At 42.9% G+C, this 21,159-nt stretch overlaps 1 protein-coding gene across 2 annotated transcripts in view; it reads right to left on the bottom strand.

Annotated features, from left to right (window-relative positions):
* Nucleotides 1-403: 403 nt before the first annotated feature.
* The window catches only part of TRIP4 (thyroid hormone receptor interactor 4), a 71,032-nt gene continuing 50,276 nt past the window's right edge, over nucleotides 404-21,159 (bottom strand). For both annotated transcript variants that reach the window (XM_025389533.1, XM_025389532.1), the window contains exons 12-13: nucleotides 10,577-10,679; nucleotides 404-709 (exon numbers count right to left, since the gene is read on the bottom strand). In XM_025389533.1, the coding sequence (XP_025245318.1) occupies nucleotides 642-709; nucleotides 10,577-10,679 (171 nt within the window). In that variant the 3' untranslated portion in view covers nucleotides 404-641. The remainder of the gene's footprint in view (nucleotides 710-10,576; nucleotides 10,680-21,159) is intronic.

The following is a 21,159-nucleotide window of genomic DNA, read 5'->3' as shown; positions in this document are numbered from 1 at the left end:
TCTTTCTTTTTTTTTTTGAGACGGAGACTCACTCTGTCACCCAGGATGGGGTCCAGTGGCAGGATCTGGGCTCACTGCAAGCTCCGCCTCCCGGGTTCACGCCGTTCTCCTGCCTCAGCCTTCCGAGTAGCTGGGACTACAGGCGCCCGCTACCACGCCCGGCTAACTTTTTTGCATTTTTAGTAGAGACGAGGTTTCACTGCGTTAGCCAGGATGGTCTTGATCTCCTGACCTCGTGAGCCACCCACCTCGGCCTCCCAAAGTGCTGGGATTACAGGCGTGAGCCACCGCGCCCGGCCATGTTAAACACTTTCTAACTACAAATACAAGTCTCGAAAAGGAAAGGAATTTCCAACTTGTTCCCATCTCTTTTGATACTATTCTGAGAAAAATGTCAAAAGACTTAGAATTTTTAAATAGGTTTTTATAAATAATGTATTCAAAGATTTTGACCCATTACATAAAGTAGGAATCCCACTCCTTAAGAAAAATATACAGGTTTTGGTAAGAGTTTAAGTTCTGAGATATTCAAGCCTGATGCCAAGCCTTTAGGTTTCTACTACTTCAATTCCAAAGGACCAGTAGATAGCAATTTTAGTACATAAAACTCCACTATGCTGTATAGTTCCTTTTCTCCTAGGTCAGACAGCTTTATTCTGCTTCATTAACCCCTTCTTTGCTCCTTGATGGATCTTGGAATCCAGTTTCCCTGTAAGGGAGAAAAAGAAGTCTCATTATTTATTTTTGTATTTGCAATGCAAATCTTTTGTAGCCTCCCAGGTCTTCTGGTTACTGTGTTCCTGTCACATTCAATTATCTTATTTCAGGACTCAGACACTTCCAAACTTCAGAGTTGCATTCTGTAAGAATAAGGAAGCAATGGGAATACTGTACAGGGATACACAAATGCATACGATGAGTATTTGTCCTAAGAATCTAAGAAGTTAATTATTTCTAATTTTGTAGCTACTAGAAAAGAAATATCACATTTTTAAGGGTGTTCGATGCTAAGGCAAATTTTTAAGAATATACACATGCAATAAAGGAAGGCATTTCACACAGTGGGAAACCCACTCCTCTGACCTGTTAACTGGCTGAGCATAATGCATGAACCTTCACAGTGAGAAAAGCAGTTCAACACTCCTTTGCTGCCTCAGACTTAATAGGGGGAGTGACCTGCAACAGTGGAATAGAATCCACATGAATGCTTTACTGACAAAGGGCCCCTATCACCAGCTAAGAAGGTTAAAGGTCATAGGCTATATGACTCTCTAAGTATTAAACTTAGAAAACAAGCAACCTTCCCATCCCAGGTGACCCTAATGAAAGGTATATTACTGATGTGGTCTCTGACCTCTTCTCAGATCTACCAGGATAGAGTTTGGCTCAGTGGCAGCAGCCTTAGGAACCATCCATCTCATTAGGAGAATCTTAAGAGAATACCTGTCTGGCCTGAGAACAGTTTGGCAGTTTGCTTTCTCCCACAAAAAGTCTCATCTAAGTCAATAGTGATGCTTATGCTGAAAATAGAAACATAATTCAGTTCAGTCTCAGCACTAAAAAAAAAAAACAAGCAGTCTTCCCCTTCAAAGGCAGCTGAGTATAGCACAGGCCCATGCCCATAACCACTGCCTCTCAATATGTTTTCATTTTCATTTGTTGCAGCAATCAGGCATAACAGAAGGAGCACTGGACTAAAAGTCAGAAGACCCAGGTTCTAGTCCACCCTCCTCTGGTATTAACTAGCTGTATGACCTGGGCGAGTCATTCAGTTTCTCTGGATTTCAGTATTTTCACTTGTCCAATTAAGAATACGTGTACTGACCATGGCACAGTAAGATTGTGAGAAAAATTAGCTTCAGCCTAACAAGTTTCTCTGTTTACTTAAATCTCCTCCTGTCTAACATTAGTCTGTCTGTGTGTCTCTCTTTGTTTATCTCTCTCTCTTTCAGGCTACACCTGCTTCTAGAAGAACATTATGTTCTTTTCTGGGCTTCCTCAGAAACCATCCACTAAGTGATACCCTGAATATCATTTAACAATAATCACAATGCTGTTGATCTTCATTTGGGCTTTAGAGCACAGGGCATTCCCAGGGATTTAGGAGTTCTTTTATCCCCTGTGCTTCCTGGCTGAAAACCTGAACATGTGCCAGCCATCTGGCAAAGAGCCCTGTTACAAGGCAAGTCAGCCTTTGTATCCCTAACACTACCATAGTAACTGCCAAATGGTAGATGCTCAATAAATGCTCTCACCAAATGAATTAAACAAAGGTAGACACTACACATTTCAAAACCTTTATATTATAGACAGTACTAAGTAACCACAAGTAGCAGATATCAGATAAATGTAAGAGTACAGATTGTAAAGGTGGTAGTACCCAGAGGTGAGTCTCATTCAGCTTTTTAGGACAAGCTAGGCCAGAATTTAGAATTCCATCTAGGACTCCAGACATTCAGTTGTCTGTATTGCATAAGTTGAAAGACTCTATTTGTTTGTTTGTTTATTTATTGAGACAGAGTCTCTGTCGCCCAGGCTGGAGTGCAATGGCGTGATCTCGGCTCACTGCAACCTCCACCACCCAGGTTCAAGCAATTATGCTGCCTTAGCCTCCCCTGTAGCTGGGACTACAGGTGTGTGCCATCACGCCCAGCTAATTTTTAAATTTTTTGGTAGAGATAGGGTTTCACCATGTTGGCCAGGTTGGTCTTGAACTCCTGACCTCAAGCAATTTCCCACCCCACCTCAGCCTCCCAAAGTGCTGGGATTACAGGCGTGAGCCACCACGCCTGGCTGAAAAACTCAGTTTTAATCCTGAGACTTTGTAGCTGTATAATCTTGAGTATGTTACCTAGTCACTCTTGTCCTCAATTTTATCAACTCTAAGAGGAAACTGGACTATAAAATACTGAAGGTTCCTTCCAACTCTATGATATTGTGCCCTAGAAATGAAATGTAAATTGGAATAATTTGTTCCTGAGGCAGTCTGATATAGTGAAAAGAACAGGAAATCTTGCGACAGAAAGACTTGAGTAAAATAACTTCTATAAACCTGTAAAATGAAAGGAGGAAAAAGCCCTTACTAACACACAGTTATTGAGAAGATTCTAGCTAACACAAAGTGCTTTCTATAGACCAGTCACTGAGCTACGTGTATTACACATACACTAAGTCCTTTAATCAAATAACTACAGGTTCAGTACTCCTTATCTAAAATGCTTGGGACCAGAAGTGTTTTAAATTTCAGATTTTTTTGGATTTTGGAATATTTGCATTATATATACTTACTGGTTAAGTATCCCAAATCCAGAAATCCAAAATCCCAAATGCTCCAATTAGCATATCCTTTGAGCATCATGTTGAAGCTCAAAAAGGTTTAGATTTTGCATTTCAGATTTTCAGATTTGGGGCAGGGTGTGGTGGCTCATGCCTGTAATCCCAGTACTTTGGGAGGCCAAGGCAGGCAGATCGCTTGAGCCCAGGAGTTCCAGAGCAGTCTGGCCAACATGGCGAAACCCTGTCTGTACCAAAAAAACCAAGCCCTCCCCGACCCCCCTCCTCAAAAATCTGCTGGGTATGGTGGTGCAAGCCTGGAGTCCCAGCTACTCGGGAGGCTGAGACAGGAGGATGGCTTGAGCCCAGGAGGTGGAGGTGGCAGTGAGCCAAGATCTCATGCCATTGCCCTCCAGCGTGAGCAACAGAGTGAGACCCTATCTAAAAAAAAGATTTTTTTTTTTTTTTTGGCCGGGCACAGTGGCTCACGTCTGTAATCCCTGCACTTTGGAAGGCAGGCAGATCACCTGAGGTCAGAAGTTCAAGACTAGCCTGGTCAAAATGGTGAAACCCCGTCTCTACTCAAAATACAAAAATTAGTTGGGCATGGTGGAGGGCATCTATACTTCCAGCTACTCAGGAGGCTGAGGCAGCAGAATCGCTTGAACCTAGGAGGTGGAAGTTCCAGTGAGCTGAGATTGTACCATTGCACTCCAGCCTGGGCAACAAGAGTAAAACTCAAAAAAAAAAAAAATAATAATAATAAAAAAAATAAAAGCAATAAAAAATTAGCCGGGTATGGTGGTACAGGCCTATAGTCCCAGCTACTTGGGAGGCTGAGGTGGGAGAATTGCTTGAGCCAGGGAAGCAGAGGTTGCAGTGAGCTGAGTTCACACCACTACACTCCAGCCTGGGTGACAGAGCGAGACCCAGTCTCAAAAAAAAAAAAAATTCTGGCCGGGCGCGGTGGCTCAAGCCTGTAATCCCAGCACTCTGGGAGGCCGAGATGGGCGGATCACGAGGTCAGGAGATTGAGACCATCCTGGCTAACACAGTGAAACCCCGTCTCTACTAAAAAATACAAAAAACTAGCCGGGCGAGGTGGCGGGCGCCTGTAGTCCCAGCTACTCAGGAGGCTGAGGCAGGAGAATGGCGTGAACCTGGGAGGTGGAGCTTGCAGTGAGCTGAGATCCAGCCACTGCACTCCAGCCTGGGCGACACAACGAGACTCCGTCTCAAAAAAAAAAAAAAAAAAAAAATTCAGATTTGGGATGCTCAGCCTATAACTAAAATAATATATATTAAAGTGCTTCAGGCTGGGTGTGGCTTATGTCTGTACTACCAGCACTTTGGGAGGCCAAGGCAAGCAAATCACTTGAGGTCAGGCGTTCAAGACCAGCCTGACCAACATGGTGAAACCCCGTCTCTACTAAAAATACAAACATTAGTTGGGTGTGGTGGCGCTCACCTGTAATCCCAGCTACTCGGGAGGCCGAGGCAGGAGAATTGCTTGAAACCAGGAGGCAGAGGTTGCAGTGAGCTGAGATCTTGCCAGTGCACTCCAGCCTGGGCAACAGAGCAAGATCCCATCTCAAAAAAAAAAAAAAAAAAAAAAGGGCTTCATAAATTCAAAGTCTCCGGAAGAAGTAAGGGTGGTCATATTATTTATGCTGAGGCTTGGGAGTTAGGTTTCTTAGTTATGGTTTCACTTTCATCTTTCATTTACCATATAACCCCAGGCAAGTCTTTTAATTATTTATTTCAGATTCCTCATAAGAAAAAAATACATATCATTTTCTTCACATTCTTAAAGCTTCACTGAATAAGAACATTCCTATTTTACGTTTCAGGAAACTCCAGTATGATTATGAAAGCCCTCAAGTGAGACCAGCTCAGGTAAGATCAACCCATCAGAATAAAACACCCAATGGTAGGCAGACTAATCTCTGGCTTCAGTGATGATGTCTAAAATGGAAAGCTAATAGGAGAAACAAGATACAAGAAGAACAAGGATTTCCAGTATATTCCCAGGAATTCAGACATTCTTTCATCCCTTAGGCTGCCTAAAAAAAATCAGACTTTTGCCAACAATCTGTGAACTCCTTACAATCATGGACATTTTGTATCCCTAAAGTCTAATAGAGTGATTGCCAATAGAGGCAACTCTTGGGCCAGCTGTGGGCAATGATGGTAAGGGACCAGGGCTTCTTGTGGAAAGCAGCAGTCATCACGACTGTCCTTAGATTGCAGGAACTTTAAGCTCTGAATTCTAGTTCAGCCTGGGCTTCTAAGATCAGGATCTGGATAGTGAACCACAGTGAGATACAATACATCCTCTTCAGGGTAGGGTGTAACACTTAGTTTCTGTATTTCCCCAGTATTTTTACATTTAATACCTAAATCATTTCAGTGTTAAACCACATCCTCAATCATAGTGCCTAAAAGAAAATCAAATGCATGTGCAGCAGATGGGCAAGAAGTTAAAAGGGGAAAAAATATTTGTCATCAATTGATATAACTCTCACAGGAATTTTCACATGGTTTGCAAAAGATATAAGGTGCATTAGTTTATAGAGCATGTTGTTAAATTTAAAAATTTTCCTTTATCTGAGTATTCAACCTATATAAAGCAGACACAGAGCCAGGTGATACCCTACTGTATATTGCTTTTTTCTGAATTATTTCAATTTCAGGAGACACAATTAACTTAAGGTCAAGCAAACTCAAATTTACACTTCCAAAAACAAACAAATCAAAGTATACACCTTTAATTTAAGGCATTTATATACATATATATGATACAACACATAATATATATATATGATACAACACATAAATGGGTCATATTCTAAAAGTTTATTTGCAAGTCTGAAGTTTAGAACCTGAAGCCAGGAGTAGTAGTGTGTATCTGTAGTTCCAGCTACTTGGGAGGCTCAGGCAGGAGGATCTCTTGAACCCAGAGTTCAAGGCCAGCCTAGGCAACATAGTGAGACCCCTGTCTCAAAAATAAAAGTTTGGAATTTCAAATATATTTATCATAGAACTAATCTGTAAAGGGTGGCTACGTTCCTAAGCCATCCCACAAAAAAAAAAAAAAAAAATTAAGCCATAGTGTTATAAGTAAAGCAGACTATTAATTTTTTTTTAGAGACAGGATCTCGCTCTGTCATCCAAGCTGGAATGCAGTATTGCAATCATAGCCCATTGCAGCCTTGAACTCCTGGGCTGAAGCAATATTTCTACCTCAGCCTCCCAAGTAGCTGGCACTACAGGCACATGCCACCACAATGGAATAATTTTTTTTTTTTTTTTTTGTAGAGACAGGGTCTCACTATGTTACTCAGGCTGGTCTCAAATTCCTGGCTTCAAGGGATCCTCCTGCCTCAGCTTCCTAAAGTGCTGGGATTACAGACATGAGCCACTGTGCCTGACCAAGTATTAATATTATTAATGCTATTAAACTTAATCACTTCATGTAATAATATATCTAGGGGAAAATGTGATAACCATTCCAAATTAAGAGGCGTGTATGTATTTTCCCCAATGTAACTGGGATTAAAGACTTTTCCAGCTTAAACTACTGGAGGTATCCCCTAGGACCTAACGGAAGAGAGTTCTGGCAGAGTAGGAGGTTTTTAGAGAGGCCGAGGTAAATGGATCACCTGAGCTCAGGAGTTCGAGATCAGCCTGGGCAACATGGCAAGACCCCATTTCTAGCAAAAATACAAAAAATTAGCCAGGCATGGTGGCGTGCGCCTGTGGTCCCAGCTACCTAGGAGGCTGAGGTGGGAAGATCACTTGAGCCTGAGAGGTGGAGGTTGCAGTGAGTCGAGATTGTTCCACTGCACTCTAACCTGCATGACAAAGTGAGACCCCATCTCAAAATAAGATTTTCACTACCTATTGTTTCTGTGCAGTTTTTAACCTTGTCTAGTCTACCATTAACTAACAGAAACAATAGGAAAAAGATAGGAATTTTTTTTTTTTTTGAGACAGAGTCTCGCTCTGTCAACCCAGGCTGGAGTGCAGTGGCGTGATCTCAGCTCACTGCAAACTCCGCCTCCTGGGTTCACGCCATTCTCCTGCCTCAGCCTCCCGAGTAGCTGGGACTACAGGCGCCCGCCACCACGCCTGGCTAATTTTTTGTATTTTTAGTAGAGACAGGGTTTCACTGTGGTCCCGATCTCCTGACCTTGTGATCCACCCGCCTCAGCCTCCCAAAGTGCTGGGATTACAGGCGTGAGCCATTGCGCCCGGCCTAAAGATAGGAATTTATTAAAGCTTTCTCCTAAGAATGTCACTCCCCTCCCCATCATGAAACCTTATGGAGAAAAATGAAGGCCCTAAAGGTCCTGAAGTTATAGAGAAAGTACTAAAGTAAAACGTTTCAGAGAAATATCTAAACCCCACACAGAACATTTTTTCACAGGACTTTAGGCAGCAGATGAAAACCAAGCCAGGGGAAGAAGCTACGAAAAGGGAAGTAGGACTAAAGATCAAGTAACAGTGGGTCTGAGAGAGAGTATCTACCACCGTTTCCTCCTACCACCAGTGTTGCCACCAGTGCCTAGAGGAAGGTGAAAATGAAATGGAGGAGGAAGGGGTAGACTGCCAGAACCAAAACAGAGAGAGGGTAAAATGGAGATCTAAATTCTAAATAGGGCCAGGTGTGGTGGCTCACACCTGTAATCCTAACACTTTAAGAGGCCAAGGCAGGAGGATCACTTGAGACCAAACTGGGCAACATAGTGAGACCTCATCTCTACCAAAAATTTAAAAATCATCTGGGTGTGGTGGCACATACCTGTAGTCCCAGCTACTTTGGGGGCTGAGGTGGGAGGATTACTTTATCCCAGGAAGTGGAGGCTGCAATGAGTCATAATTGCACAACTGCACTCCAGGCTAGGTGACAGGCCGAGGCCCTATCTCAAAAATAAATAAATCCTTAATAGTAGAGAAAAGAAAGGATTTCCAGGGCTACTGGGCCACCAACTGGAGTACCGTCTGAAGTAAATAATTTGTGTCAGTTAAGGGCAACTTGGTTCAGATCTTCCAATGTGTAGGAATCTTAGGATCTTATCAATCAAAATGTTGCCTGAATGTTGCAGTAAATATACATTAATGTGAATTCCTACTCCAAGCATTTCATTTTGTGATTCAAAGCAGTGTTACTTAAAGTATAGCCAGCTGGCCAACAGCATCAGTATCACCTGAGAGCAGGATTGAGGAACCTGTGTTTTAACAGCTTGCTAGGTGATTTTTAGTTACATTATAGTTTGAGAAGTACTTCTCTAGGGCAAGATTTATAAAATGGCTAGTTGGTCCCCAAAGTATTGGATGAGGGAGAGTTGTGCACCAGTGAGGACAATGCATGCCCTAGAATCACGCAATTCACACAATGGGAAAGCAGTGACAAAGAGGCACAAAATGGTAACTGACATGAGCAAATGGGAGACAGTTGCTGATGTTGCTTTTCCAAGGATGTTAGGCAGGGAGGACACCACCACTATATATGTGGGTTTGTTTTGTTTTGTTTTGTTTTGTTTTGAGACGGAGTCTCGCTCTGTCGCCCAGGCTGGAGTGCAGTGGTGCAACCTCGACTCACTGTAAGCTCTACCTCCCGGGTTCACACCATTCTCCTGCCTCAGCCTCCCGAGTAGCTGGGACTACAGGCACCTGCTACCATGCCTGGCTAATTTTTTGTATGTTTAGTACAAACAGGGTTTCACTGTGTTAGCCAGGATGGTCTCGATCTTCTGACCTTGTGATCCACCCGCCTCGGCCTCCCCAAGTGCTGGGATTACAGGTGTAAGCCACAGCGCCTGGCCCACTATATGTGTTTTGAGACTGCTTTGAAATAGAAGAGGCTGCTCTGGGACAGAGGAAGACAAGATGGGTCCCAGCTACTCAGGACGCTGATGTGGGAGGATTAGACCTGGGAGGTGTAGGCTACAGTGGGCCATGATCATGCCACTGCACTCCAGCCTGGGTGACAGAGCAAGACCCTGTCTCAATCAATTAACTAATAAAAATTTTAAAAAGGAATGAAAAGCAAGAGAGCCAAGGCCGTACTCTGGGAACCAATAATGAAGAGAAATGTGGGAAGTGGTGTCTCTAAAACAGATGCTCAATAAATACTTAAAATGTTAAGTCTTTTTTTTTTGGAGATGGAGTTTCACTCTTGTTGCCTAGGCTGGAGTGCAGTGGCGCAATCTCGGCTCACTGCAACCTCCACCTCCCAAGTTCAAGCGATTCTCCCGTCTCAGCCTCCCGAGTAGCTGGGATTACAGGCGCCCACCACCATGCCCAGTTAATTTTTTGTATTTTTAGTAGAGATGGGGTTTCACCATGTTGGCCAGGCTGGTCTCGAACTCCTGACCTCAGATGATCCACCCATCTGAGCCTCCCAAAGTGCTGGGATTACAGGCATGAGCCACCACGCCCAGCCCTTATTCTTGAGTTGAATACTGAACAATGAATAAATGGATAAATGACAATGTTGCCACTGCACTGCCTTACTACTTCCTTTAATGAGCAGTACAGTGGGGTAAAACACTCTTTTGGCTGACAAATAGCATTTTAATGTAATAGGATCTGAAATAGAAGTTTCGAGTGACTTACTATGCTGATAATTGTGGATCAAGGTATACTTTGGAAAGGCTTTACTGTAGTTAACCTAACAAACTTATTGATAAGCATAATTATATTAAGCCTCCAACACTAGGGACACACAGAACACAGTAAAAAAAAAATTTTTTTTTTTTTTTTGAGACGGAGCCTCACTCTGTTACCAGGCTAGAGTGCAATGGCACAATCTCAGCTCACTGTAACCTCTGCCTCCCAGGTTCAAGCGCTTCTCCTGCCTCAGCTTCCCAGTTCTCAGCTGGGACTACAGGCACTACAGGCACATGCCACCACACCCAGCTATTTTTTTTTTTTTTTAAATCTTAGTAGAGATGGGGTTTCACCATGTTGGCCAGGATGGTCTTGATGCCTTGACCTCGTGATCCGCTTGCCTCAGCCTCCCAAAGTGCTGGGATTACAGGCATGAGCCACCGTGCCCAGCCAAAAGGGAAGATTTTATAAAAATCTAGACAAGTGAGATGCAAGACAAAAAAATAAAAAGAAAAGAAAAGAAAATTAGACCATCAAAGATTATGACTTACAGGCTGATCCAAAGGTAGTGGGTTACTTCAACTGATTGTTCACAGTCAGTTACAGATTAAACTCCTTGTTCTACTTTTTTCCCCATTCCTCACTACTGCACTTGACTGGTCTTAAAGAAAAAAAAATCATGACTTACAGATTTTTGGATTTCCTTTAATAGGAAACTTCACAACCATTTCCTGAGGATTTTTGCAGATGAAAACAAATGGAGAATCAGATTCTTGACTGATGTCTGGAAACTGTGAAATATAAAAATAAAAAGTTCAGGCTAGTTGGGACAAGTTTTGAATTTAAGGAGATCAGAAGATGTCCCAGATTTCACCTCAACATTCTGATGATAGTACTCTCCATTTCACAGGTGAAGAGGATTATGCTTAACAAGCAAGAACAAACCCACACCTTTCTACAATCCTTAGTACAGTATTATACAATCTATTGCCTGCGATCTCTGATTTCCTATAGTGGGAACAACTTCATTGAAAAAAAAAAAAAGGATACCTGAAATCCTCCCAGAAGAATCAGAACTGACTGTTCTATTATCAGAAACAACCAAGAATCAGGAGATTCAGAGATCTCCTTGGGGAACATCAAGTACCCACAAGGTTCAACTCATGTGAAGCACTGGAAGACTTAAGAAAAAATAAAACATCTGTGGAAATTCTGCCAGAAACAGTACACATAGCCCTTCTCTCGCTAAACGGAAGGAAGATGATTCATTCTGAAAGGTATGAACATGCAAAAGCTGTTCTGCTGGATGCTTTCCAGATCTACTTCGGGTGAAAAGGTAACTGGTAGAGCAATTCTGAAAATTATTTAGAAACCTCCTTTGGATCTCTTATCATAAAACAAATCTGTGTGAATAGTTAGGACTTTTACTTTTTTTGTAAAAACAGACACAGAACCTAGAGTAAGACTATGCTGGCTACACAATCACAATTTAAGAACAATTGGGGGTTAGCAATGGTTAACTGATCTGGAATTTCATTATTTCCTATCTTATTATGTCTTATGTTTGGCATGTTCAACAAATATGACTCATAGGCTTCTGGGTCAGACTTCATTACCAGAGAATCCTTTCTCGTAGTAACTACCATCAAAAGTATGAAATTACCTGTATTTTCCACCCTTATTTGACTGCTAAGATATGCCTCCTAAAGTCTAAGCCACTAAAAGTTTCATTTTAAAAAGTAAGGAAATTCAAATTTCTCTGTAACTAGAAGCATGAATAGTTAAACTTTTTTACTGACCACTCTTGTCCTACATGATAAGTGATGCTGTGGGGAAAATGGAAGGGATTTTTAGCAGCATCTGGTCCTGCCCACACACCATGGCTTTCAGTGTGGAAGAGGTGGGACATGTACTTTGTTTTTATTTTGTTTTTTTTTTAAGAGATGGGGTCTCGCTATGTTGCCCAGGCTGATCTCAAACTCCTGGACCCAAATGATTCTCCTGCCTCAACCTCCCAAAGTTCTGGGATTATAGGAGAGAGCCACCACACTCAGCCAATAAAACAAACTTAATATTAACTATCGGCCATAATCATATTAATAGGCAGGGTCAAATGTTCATGGTAGAAAAGTAAGGCTAAAGACACAAGGGTAAACCCTCTTCTTTCTTACCCCTTTTATCTTCAGAAGCCAAAGAAAAGCAAGGCCCAGCTGTTATTGCTGGGTATTAGAAGGAAATAAGCTCTGCACAAGATCCATGCTGAGGTGCTTTGGCACAAATAAAACCAGAGGCTGCCATGAAGATCACTAAACCTAATTCTACAGAGACCAGAGCAGCAGCAGTCATAATTACCATCTCTTTAATTTTCCTATTTTTCCTTCCCTGTGGCTTAGAGACCATTGAGGCAAAGGACAATCACAGCTCTGCTTTTCCAACACCACAAACCATTTCAGCCAATCTCTCCTCTTTCTTCCATATCAATAACTTTTGCCTCTCTACTGGATCAATCCTATTAACACACAAACATTCTGTAATGTCTGACATGAAACAAAGTCTCTTATCCAGATCCCACATCCTCCTCCAGCTATACTAATTTCTCAGATTCCCATTACAACAAAATTCATCAAAAGATTATCTGTACTCGTTTAATTTCTTTAGATTCTTTAAATCTGCCTTTAATTTCTCTCGCACTTTTTTCTCCAATTCACTATAAATAGGCTTTCGCTCTCATCATTCCATCAAAATTATTCTTGTAAAGGTCACTGTTGACTTCCATGTTGCTAAATCAAATGGTCAATTCTCAGTTCTCACCTTTTTTTTTTTTTTTTTGAGACAGAGTCTTGCGCTCTCACACAGGCTGGAGTGCAGTGGCACAATCTCGGCTCACTGCAACCTCTGCCTCCCGGGTTCAAGCAATTCTCCTGCCTCAGCCTCCCGAGTAGCTGGGATTACAGGCGCCTGCCACCATGCCAGGCTAATTTTTGTATTTTTAGTAGAGATGGGGTTTCACCATGTTGGCCAGGATGGTCTCGATCTCTTGACCTTGTGATCCGCCTGCCTTGGCCTCCCAAAGTGCTGGGATTATAGGCGTGAGCCACTGCACCCGGCCTTTTTTTTTTTTTTTTGAGATGGAATCTCACTCTGTTACCCAAGCTGGAGTGCAATGGTGTGATCTTGGCTCACTGCAACCTCTGCCTCCCGGGTTCAAGCGATTCTCCTGCCTCAGCCTCCCGAGTAGCTGGGATTACAGACGTCTGCCACCACGCCCAGCTAATTTTGTATTTTTAGTAGAAATGGGGTTTCACCATGTTGGCCAGGCTGGTCTTGAACTCCTGACCTCAAGTAATCCACCCGTCTCAGCCTCCCAAAGTATTGGGATTACAGGTGTGAGCCACCGCGCCCGGTCAATTAAATGATTAGATAAATTAAATTAATAAATTAAATTAAATGATAGATCATTTTAATTGATCTATCTGTAGTAGAACTTGATAGCTTTTTTTTAAATCTTTACTCTTGCCATCCAGAGATAGAATTCTTTTCTCTGGTTAGGCAGGTGGCTCACACTTCTAATCCCAGAATTTTGGAAGGCCCAGGCAGGAGGACTGCTTGAGCCCAGGAGTTTGGGACCAGCCTGGGCAACATGGCAAGACCTCATCTCTACAAAAAATAAAACATTAAAAAAATTAGCCAAGCATGGTGGCATACACTCTAGCCTGGGCAAGAGTGAGACCCTGTCTCAAAACAAAAAAGCAAAAATATATCCAATATCTCACCATTTCTTAAGACTTCATTGGCTACTTCCCTGGTCCAAGCCATCATGTCTCCCTGGGTTTCTGTAATAACCTCCTAAGTGGTCTGTTTCTGCCCTTAACTTCCCTCTTGGTCTATTCTCAACAGAGCCACCAGAACTAATTTTTTTTTTAATATCGTATCACGCCATTCTTCTGCTTAAAACTCTCCAATGGGTTTTCATCTAAATCAGAATAAAAGTTTAAGTCCTTGCTTACCACCTACAAGTCCCTGGACAATCTGGCCCCCCATTTCCTCTCTGATACTTTCTCTTACTTATCTCCCTCATTTTCATTCCACTCTTGCCACACTGGCTTCTTTGTTGTTCCTGCCTCAGGTTTTTTGGACTTGCCTTATCCTTCTTCCTGGAATGCTTTTCACCCTAGGTATTTCCATGGCTTCTTCCTTCTCTTCCTTCAGAACTTTGTTCAAATGTCAACATGTAGTGAACATTCTTGATAACCCTATTTAAAATCACAGCACCAAATTCCCCAAAAACTTGGCACTCTTAACCTACCTCTCCAGTCTTATTTTTCATTTTTTTTTTTGAGACGGAGTCTCGCTCTGTCGCCCAGGCTGGAGTGCAGTGGCGCGATCTCGGTTCACTGCAACCTCCGCCTCCCGGGTTCACGCCATTCTCTGGCCTCAGCCTCTCAAGTGGCTGGGACTACAAGTGCCCACCACCACGCCCGCTAATTTTTTGTATTTTAGTAGAGACGGGGTTTCACTGTGTTAGCCAGGATGGCTTCAATCTATTGACCTCGTGATCCACCTGCCTCGGCCTCCCAAAGTGCTGGGATTACAGGCTTGAGCCACCACACCCGGTCCTCTCCAGCCTTATTTTACCATCATCTGATACACTGTCATTTACTTATTTAAAACTTTTACTTGGTCTCACCTCACTAAGACAAAAGCTCCATGAGGACAGGGATTTTTGTTTTGTTTACTCATCAGCATCTAGGACAGTGCCTGGTTCACAGCAGGCAATCAATAAATACTTGTTGAATAAAAACGCAATGAATGGGCCGGGCACAGTGAGCCAAGAACGTGCCACTGCACTCCATCCAGGCTGGGTGACAGAGCGAGACTCCGTATCAAAAAAAAAAAAAATGATTTTACCAACTTGTGCATTAACGTTATTTTATTCATGGTGAATACACACATGCTGGGAATTGGACACTCTTAGAACTGTAACTCTAAGTAAAAGTAGATATTACTCTTAATGTGTTATCCTTAAACTTGTGTCTTGGCAAGTGGTCAATATGGCTCTATGTTTAAGAAAAACCACCCTGATGTGTATTAACAGAGTAAGCAAATGTTAAATAGTGGGAAGAACTGGAAAAATTAAATAACAAAGGTTCCTTGGACCCATCATGCCTCACAATAAAGGCAAACATAAAAATCAACTTTCCCAGGTGAATCTCTAAGTTCCAGGTGAATATCCCTTTTCCTACTGCTAGCACTGAACTTCAGGGAACTTACAAGAAACAAAGGTGAAAAGCAAAGTGGCCTACAAGGAATAAAGTAAAGCCTATGCATTGGAAGAAGAGATTATTTTTCATTATCAAACACATTAAAACAAAGTGAGCTTGGCAGAGCCTCAGTACCTCCAGAAAAAAAAAAAACATAATCCCCACAACCAGGGCCCGGACACTAAAGACCACATTACATACTAACAAGCTGCTATATACTTACATTGTATCCTAACAAGTAAGAGATATTTGGTCTGAAAGTCAGAAAACTAAAATGCAGCTTACCCAGAGAAAGAATAAAAGAAGGGAAGTGAAGAATGTGAATAAGCTCTGGATATCACATTTTATTTTATATTTATTATTATATTTATTTTATATTTTTATTTATATATATTTATTTTGTATTTTATATTTATTATTAATTATTTTGAGATAGGGTCTCACTCTGTTGCCCAGGCTAGAGTGCACTGGTGCAAGCACAGCTCACTGTAGCCTGGACCTTCTGGGCTCAAGTGATCCTCCTGACTCAGCCTCCCAAGTAACTGGAACTACAGATGTGCTAATTTTTTTTTTTTTTTAAAGACAAGGTTTCACTCTCACCCAGGCTGGAGTGCAGTGGTATGTTTGTAGCTCACTACAGCCTTGACCTGGAGGGCTCAAGCCACCCTACCTCAGCCTCCTGAGTACTGGAGACTACAGGCCCACACCACCAGACCTGGCTAATTTTATTTTTTTCAAGAGATGGGGTCTCACTGTGTTGCCCAGGCTGGTCTTGAACTCCTGGGCTCAAGGAATCCTCCTTCCTTGGCCTCCCAAAGTGCTAGGATTACAGGCGTGAGCCACCACCTTTGACTGCACATCCAGTTTAGAGACAACGCTAGATTAAGGGTCACTGACATAGCACAATAGACAGATTAGGGAATTTGGGTTCTAAAATCAAGCATCTAACCAAACTTGATGAAAGACTCCAGGAAGTTGCTGGTATTCTTGCCAATGGGAACTCTGATTCACCAGGTTTCCAGCCTGAGAAGTAGGGGAGGTGGGCCTACTCTGCTTTCATGCTTCACAAATTTCATATCTGTCTAACATAACAGGTAATTAACCACTAAACAGCCATTTTCTTCTCCTATCCAGAGGGAAATTGTTCACCAGTCATCTAAAAAAAACATTTCTTTTAGGCCAGGTGCAATGGCTCAGGACTGTAATCCCAGCACTTTGGGAAGCCAAGGCAGGCAGATCGCTTGAACCAGGAGTTCAAGACCAGCCTGGGCAACATGATGAGACTTCATCTCTATTTTAAAAAAAAAAAAAATTTATATATATATATATATATATATATATATATATATATATAATCTCATTTTTTTTGCCATTTTCATAAGAGAAAAAGTTCATTAGCAGTTTTTGTCAACCACCACTGATTCAGTGGCAAATGGGCATTTTCACCAAATCTTCAGGCCTCCCCTTCATTCTTATTCATTCTTGTACTGAAATGATCAATAACTCCTGAACTATGTCACTCTTCACAACAGATTCCCAGATGATCTGTAAATGGTATATCTGTCTCCAGATATAAGATTTATAAGTTGGCCAGGCATGGTGGCTCATGCCTATAATCCTAGCACTTTGGGAGGCCAAGACAGGTGGATTGCTTTAGGCCAGGAGTTCAAAACCAGCCTGGCCAGTATGGTGAAACCCCATTTCTACTAAAAATACAAAAAATTAGCTGGGCGTGGTGGCGGGCACCTGTAATCCCAGCCACCCGGGAGGCTGAGGCAGGAGGATCGCCTGAACCTGGGAGACGGAGGTTGCAGTGAGCCAAGATCACGTCATTGCACTCCAGCCTGGGCAACAAGAGTGAAACTCCATCTCAAAAAAAAAAAAAAAAAAAGATTTATAAGTTGTTAGTTGAAGAACTAATAACTAAAGCAACAATAATAGGGAATTCATTAACAAAGAACACATATTTGCTATAGGCTTTCTTGGTTTGAATTTTGAGGAACTAGATAGAACATGAAATCAGGGTCTGAAATCTCGTTAGCTGAAAACCAACTCCAAGAAGACTGAGGTGATAATATGCAGAAAGAGAGAAGGAAATGAGTCTGATAAAGAGGTGCAAGAACAAGAGATCCAAGGAAGCATACCCCGCAAGCAACTGTGCTCTGTGATAAACAGTTCTCATTTATATTTTCCTTCAAAGCAATTCAAGGTGTCACAGGAAAACTACCACCCAGGCCCCACTCTACTAGAAGATAAACGTTTTCTTACTTCAGGGTAACCTACTGATCATAGCACTTTGACCAGAGGACAACTCTATATTTGACTAGGGTTGAATAAAGATCATACCAGTTGGCCCAAAGTTGGATAGCTGAACTCCCATATACCAGTAACCCAATTCAAGTCACGTGCCTAATATCTAAGACAGGGGCTTCCAGCTCAATGCTACAGAGACAATTCATATATGCACCAGGTGAAAGGGATAAGTGATAAGACATACACAAATTTACGGATCTTATAGCCATTTGTGGAAGACAATCTGGTTGAAGCAGCTACAACCAGGTTTCATTCTATCCACAGTAACATTTCCACTGTGGTTTTCTGTGCCCTGTGGAATCATATGCTAGAACCTCTACATAAAAGAACTCAAGCAAATATATTTTCTCTAAAATTAACCTCATAGCTTTTCTGGCCTGATTCTTCAAGGCCTAACTGGGAATCACCCACTCATGACAATCATTTATTTTGGGTCTTGATTTTAATATAATAGGTTTTCACTCCAACTTAAAGCAGTGAAAACCAGAAGAAAACTGCTTTTAATTAAAGACAGTTTTGGGAGGCTGAGGCAGGTGGATCACCTGAGGTCGGGAGTTCGAGACCAGCCTGACCAACATAGAGAAACCATGTCTCTACTAAAAATACAAAATTAGCCAGATGTGATGGTACATGCCTATAATCCCAGCTACTCGGGAGGCTAAGGCAGGAGAATCGCTTAAACTTGGGAGGCGGAGGTTGCGGTGAGCCAAGATCGTGCCATTGCACTCCAGCCTAGGCAACAAGAGTGAAACTCAAAATAAACAAATGAATGAATGAATGACAGTATGTGGTAAGGTCTTCAACTAACAAAGTCCATTCTGAGACTATTACCTCAGAATGCTGAAGACTCCTCTTGAATCAAGGGCTGTGCCAATTTTAGATTTTATTTTCCCAATGGCTAGTCTGACTCAACTGAAAACTATTCTGAGGCAGTGCTCTGAGAGATCTTTGACTTCACCTAACATATCAAGGTAAGGTCATTGTCAAGCAATCTGGTGTTATTAATGTCAACAATACTCCTTTATCAAATAACATATATTTTAGAACAAAAAAGAAACTTAAGTTGATCTTAGACTTCTCTCATCCTTCATATCCAGTCAAATTACTAAGTCCTATAAACTTTACCTCCTAAACATTCCAGTCATCAGTTCCTTTCTCTTCAACTCAACTGACACAGCATTGCTGCAGACCTTCATCATAACTTACCTGGACAACCATGGTAATTTCCTAAATCATCCCCGTTTTCAGGCTTGTCCCATCCAGTACATCCTTCCTACGGCTGCCAGGACAATCCTTCTAAAACATGACTTTGGCTGGGTGTGGTGGCTCAGGCCTGTAATCCCAGCACTTAGGGAACCCCAGGTGGGCGAATCACCTAAGGTCAGTAGTTCAAGACCAGACTGGACAATATGGTGAAACCCATCTCTACTGAAAATACAAAAAATTAGCTGGGCATGGTGGCGCGCTCCTGTAATACCAGCTACTCAGGAGGCTGAAAGAGAATTGCTTTAACCTGGGAGGCGGAGGTTGCAGTGAGCCGAGATAATACCACTGCACTCTAGCCTGCATGACAGAGTGAGACTCTGTCTCAAAAAAACAAAAACAAAAAGTAACACAACTTTATATGGGTATCTTTAGAACACAGTTCAAATCCTTTCACACGGCATTTAAGATTTTTCTTTTTTGTTTTTCTGAGATGGAATCTCACCCTGTGACTCAGGCTGGAGTGCAATGGTGCGATCTCAGCTCACTGCAACCTCTGCCTCCCGGGTTCAAGAGATTCTCCAGCCTCAGCCTCCCCAGTAGCTGGGATTACAGGCATGTGCCACCATGCCCCGCTAATTTTTGTTTTTATGTTTAGTACAGACAGGGTTTCACCATGTTGGCTGGGCTGCTCTTGAACTCCCAACCTCGTGATCCATCCACCTCGGCCTCCCAAAGTGCTGGGATTACAGGTGTGAGCCACCGTATCCGGCCAAGATTTTTCATATCTCCACCATTGTCTGCCTCTCTATTTATTGTTGTGACCACTTATTGTACACCTACTATATGCCAGGCTATATGTTAGGACACTGGAGATATAAAGGTGAATAAGACATAGATGGTCACCTAGGCCAGGCCTGGTGACTCATGCCTGTAATCCCAGCACTCTGGGAGGCTGAGGCAGGCAGCTCACAAGGTCAGGAGATGGAGACCATCCTGGCCAACATGGTGCAACCCCATCTCTACTAAAAATATAAAAATTAGCTGGGTGTGGTGGCAAAAACCTGTAGCCAAGATCGTGGCACTGCACTCCGGCCAGGCAACAGAGTGCGACTCCTTATAAAAAAAAAAAAAAAAAAAAAAAAAAAAAAAAAAAAGGCCGGGCGCGGTGGCTCAAGCCTGTAATCCCAGCACTTTGGGAGGCCGAGACGGGTGGATCACGAGGTCAGGAGATCGAGACCATCCTGGCTAACACGGTGAAACCCCGTCCCTACTAAAAAATACTAAAAAACTAGCCGGGCGAGGTGGTGGTCGCCTGTAGTCCCAGCTACTCGGGAGGCTGAGGGCGGAGAATGGCTTGAACCCGGGAGGCGGAGCTTGCAGTGAGCTGAGATCCGGCCACTGCACTCCAGCCTGGGCGACAGAGCGAGACTCCGTCTCAAAAATAAATAAATAAATAAATAAAATAATAAAAATGGCATAGATGGTCACCTAAAGAACTACATGTCAACATATAAATTAAAAAACAAACAAAAAAGCACTAATGAAAGTATGAACACAGTAGGAGCCCAAAGAAGGAAATTAATCCTGTTAGGGAGGAAATGGGCTGGGGTCAGGGAAGACTTCAGAGAGTAACATCTGAGACGTTTTTTGTAGTTTAGATAGAGTCTTGCTCTGTCGCCCAGGCTACAGTGCAGTGGCGCGATCTCGGCTCATTGCAACCTCCGCCTCCCAGGTTAAAGCAATTCTCTGCCTCAGCCTCCCGAGTAGCTGGGATTACAGGCGCCTGCCACCATGCCTAGCTAATTTTGTATTCTTTGTTTGTTTTTTTTTTTTTGAGACGGAGTCTCGCTCTGTCGCCCAGGCTGGAGTGCAGTGGCGTGATCTCGGCTCACTGCAAGCTCCGCCTCCCGGGTTTACGCCATTCTCCTGCCTCAGCCTCCCGAGTAGCTGGGACTACAGGTGCCCACCACCTCGCCTAGCTAATTTTTTTTTGTGTTTTAGTAGATACGGGGTTTCACCGTGTTAGCCAGGATGGTCTCAATCTCCTGACCTCGTGATCCGCCCGTCTTGGCCTCCCAAAGTGCTGGGATTACAGGCGTGAGCCACCGCACCCGGCCTAATTTTGCATCCTTAGTAGAGACAGGGTTTCACCATGCTGCCTAGGCTGGTCTTGAACTCCTGACCTCGTGATCCGCCCACCTCGGCCTCCCTAAGTGCTGGGATTACAGGCGTGAGCCACCGTACCTGGCTGATTTTTTTTTTCTTTTTTTTTTTGAAACGGAGTCTCGCTCTGTCGCCCAGGCTGGAGTGCAGTGGCCGGATCTCCGCTCACTGCAAGCTCCGCCTCCCGGGTTTACGCCATTCTCCTGCCTCAGCCTCCCGAGTAGCTGGGACTACAGGCGCCCGCCACCTCGCCCGGCTAGTTTTTTTGTATTTTTAGTAGAGACGGGGTTTCACCGTGTTAGCCAGGATGGTCTCGATCTCCTGAGCT

This window comes from Theropithecus gelada, chromosome 7a (genome assembly GCF_003255815.1).
Source record: "Theropithecus gelada isolate Dixy chromosome 7a, Tgel_1.0, whole genome shotgun sequence".
Classification (NCBI taxonomy): Eukaryota; Metazoa; Chordata; class Mammalia; order Primates; family Cercopithecidae; genus Theropithecus; species Theropithecus gelada.
The sequence above is the reverse complement of the archived record's forward strand: the minus strand, read 5'-3'. Positions and strand labels throughout refer to the sequence as shown.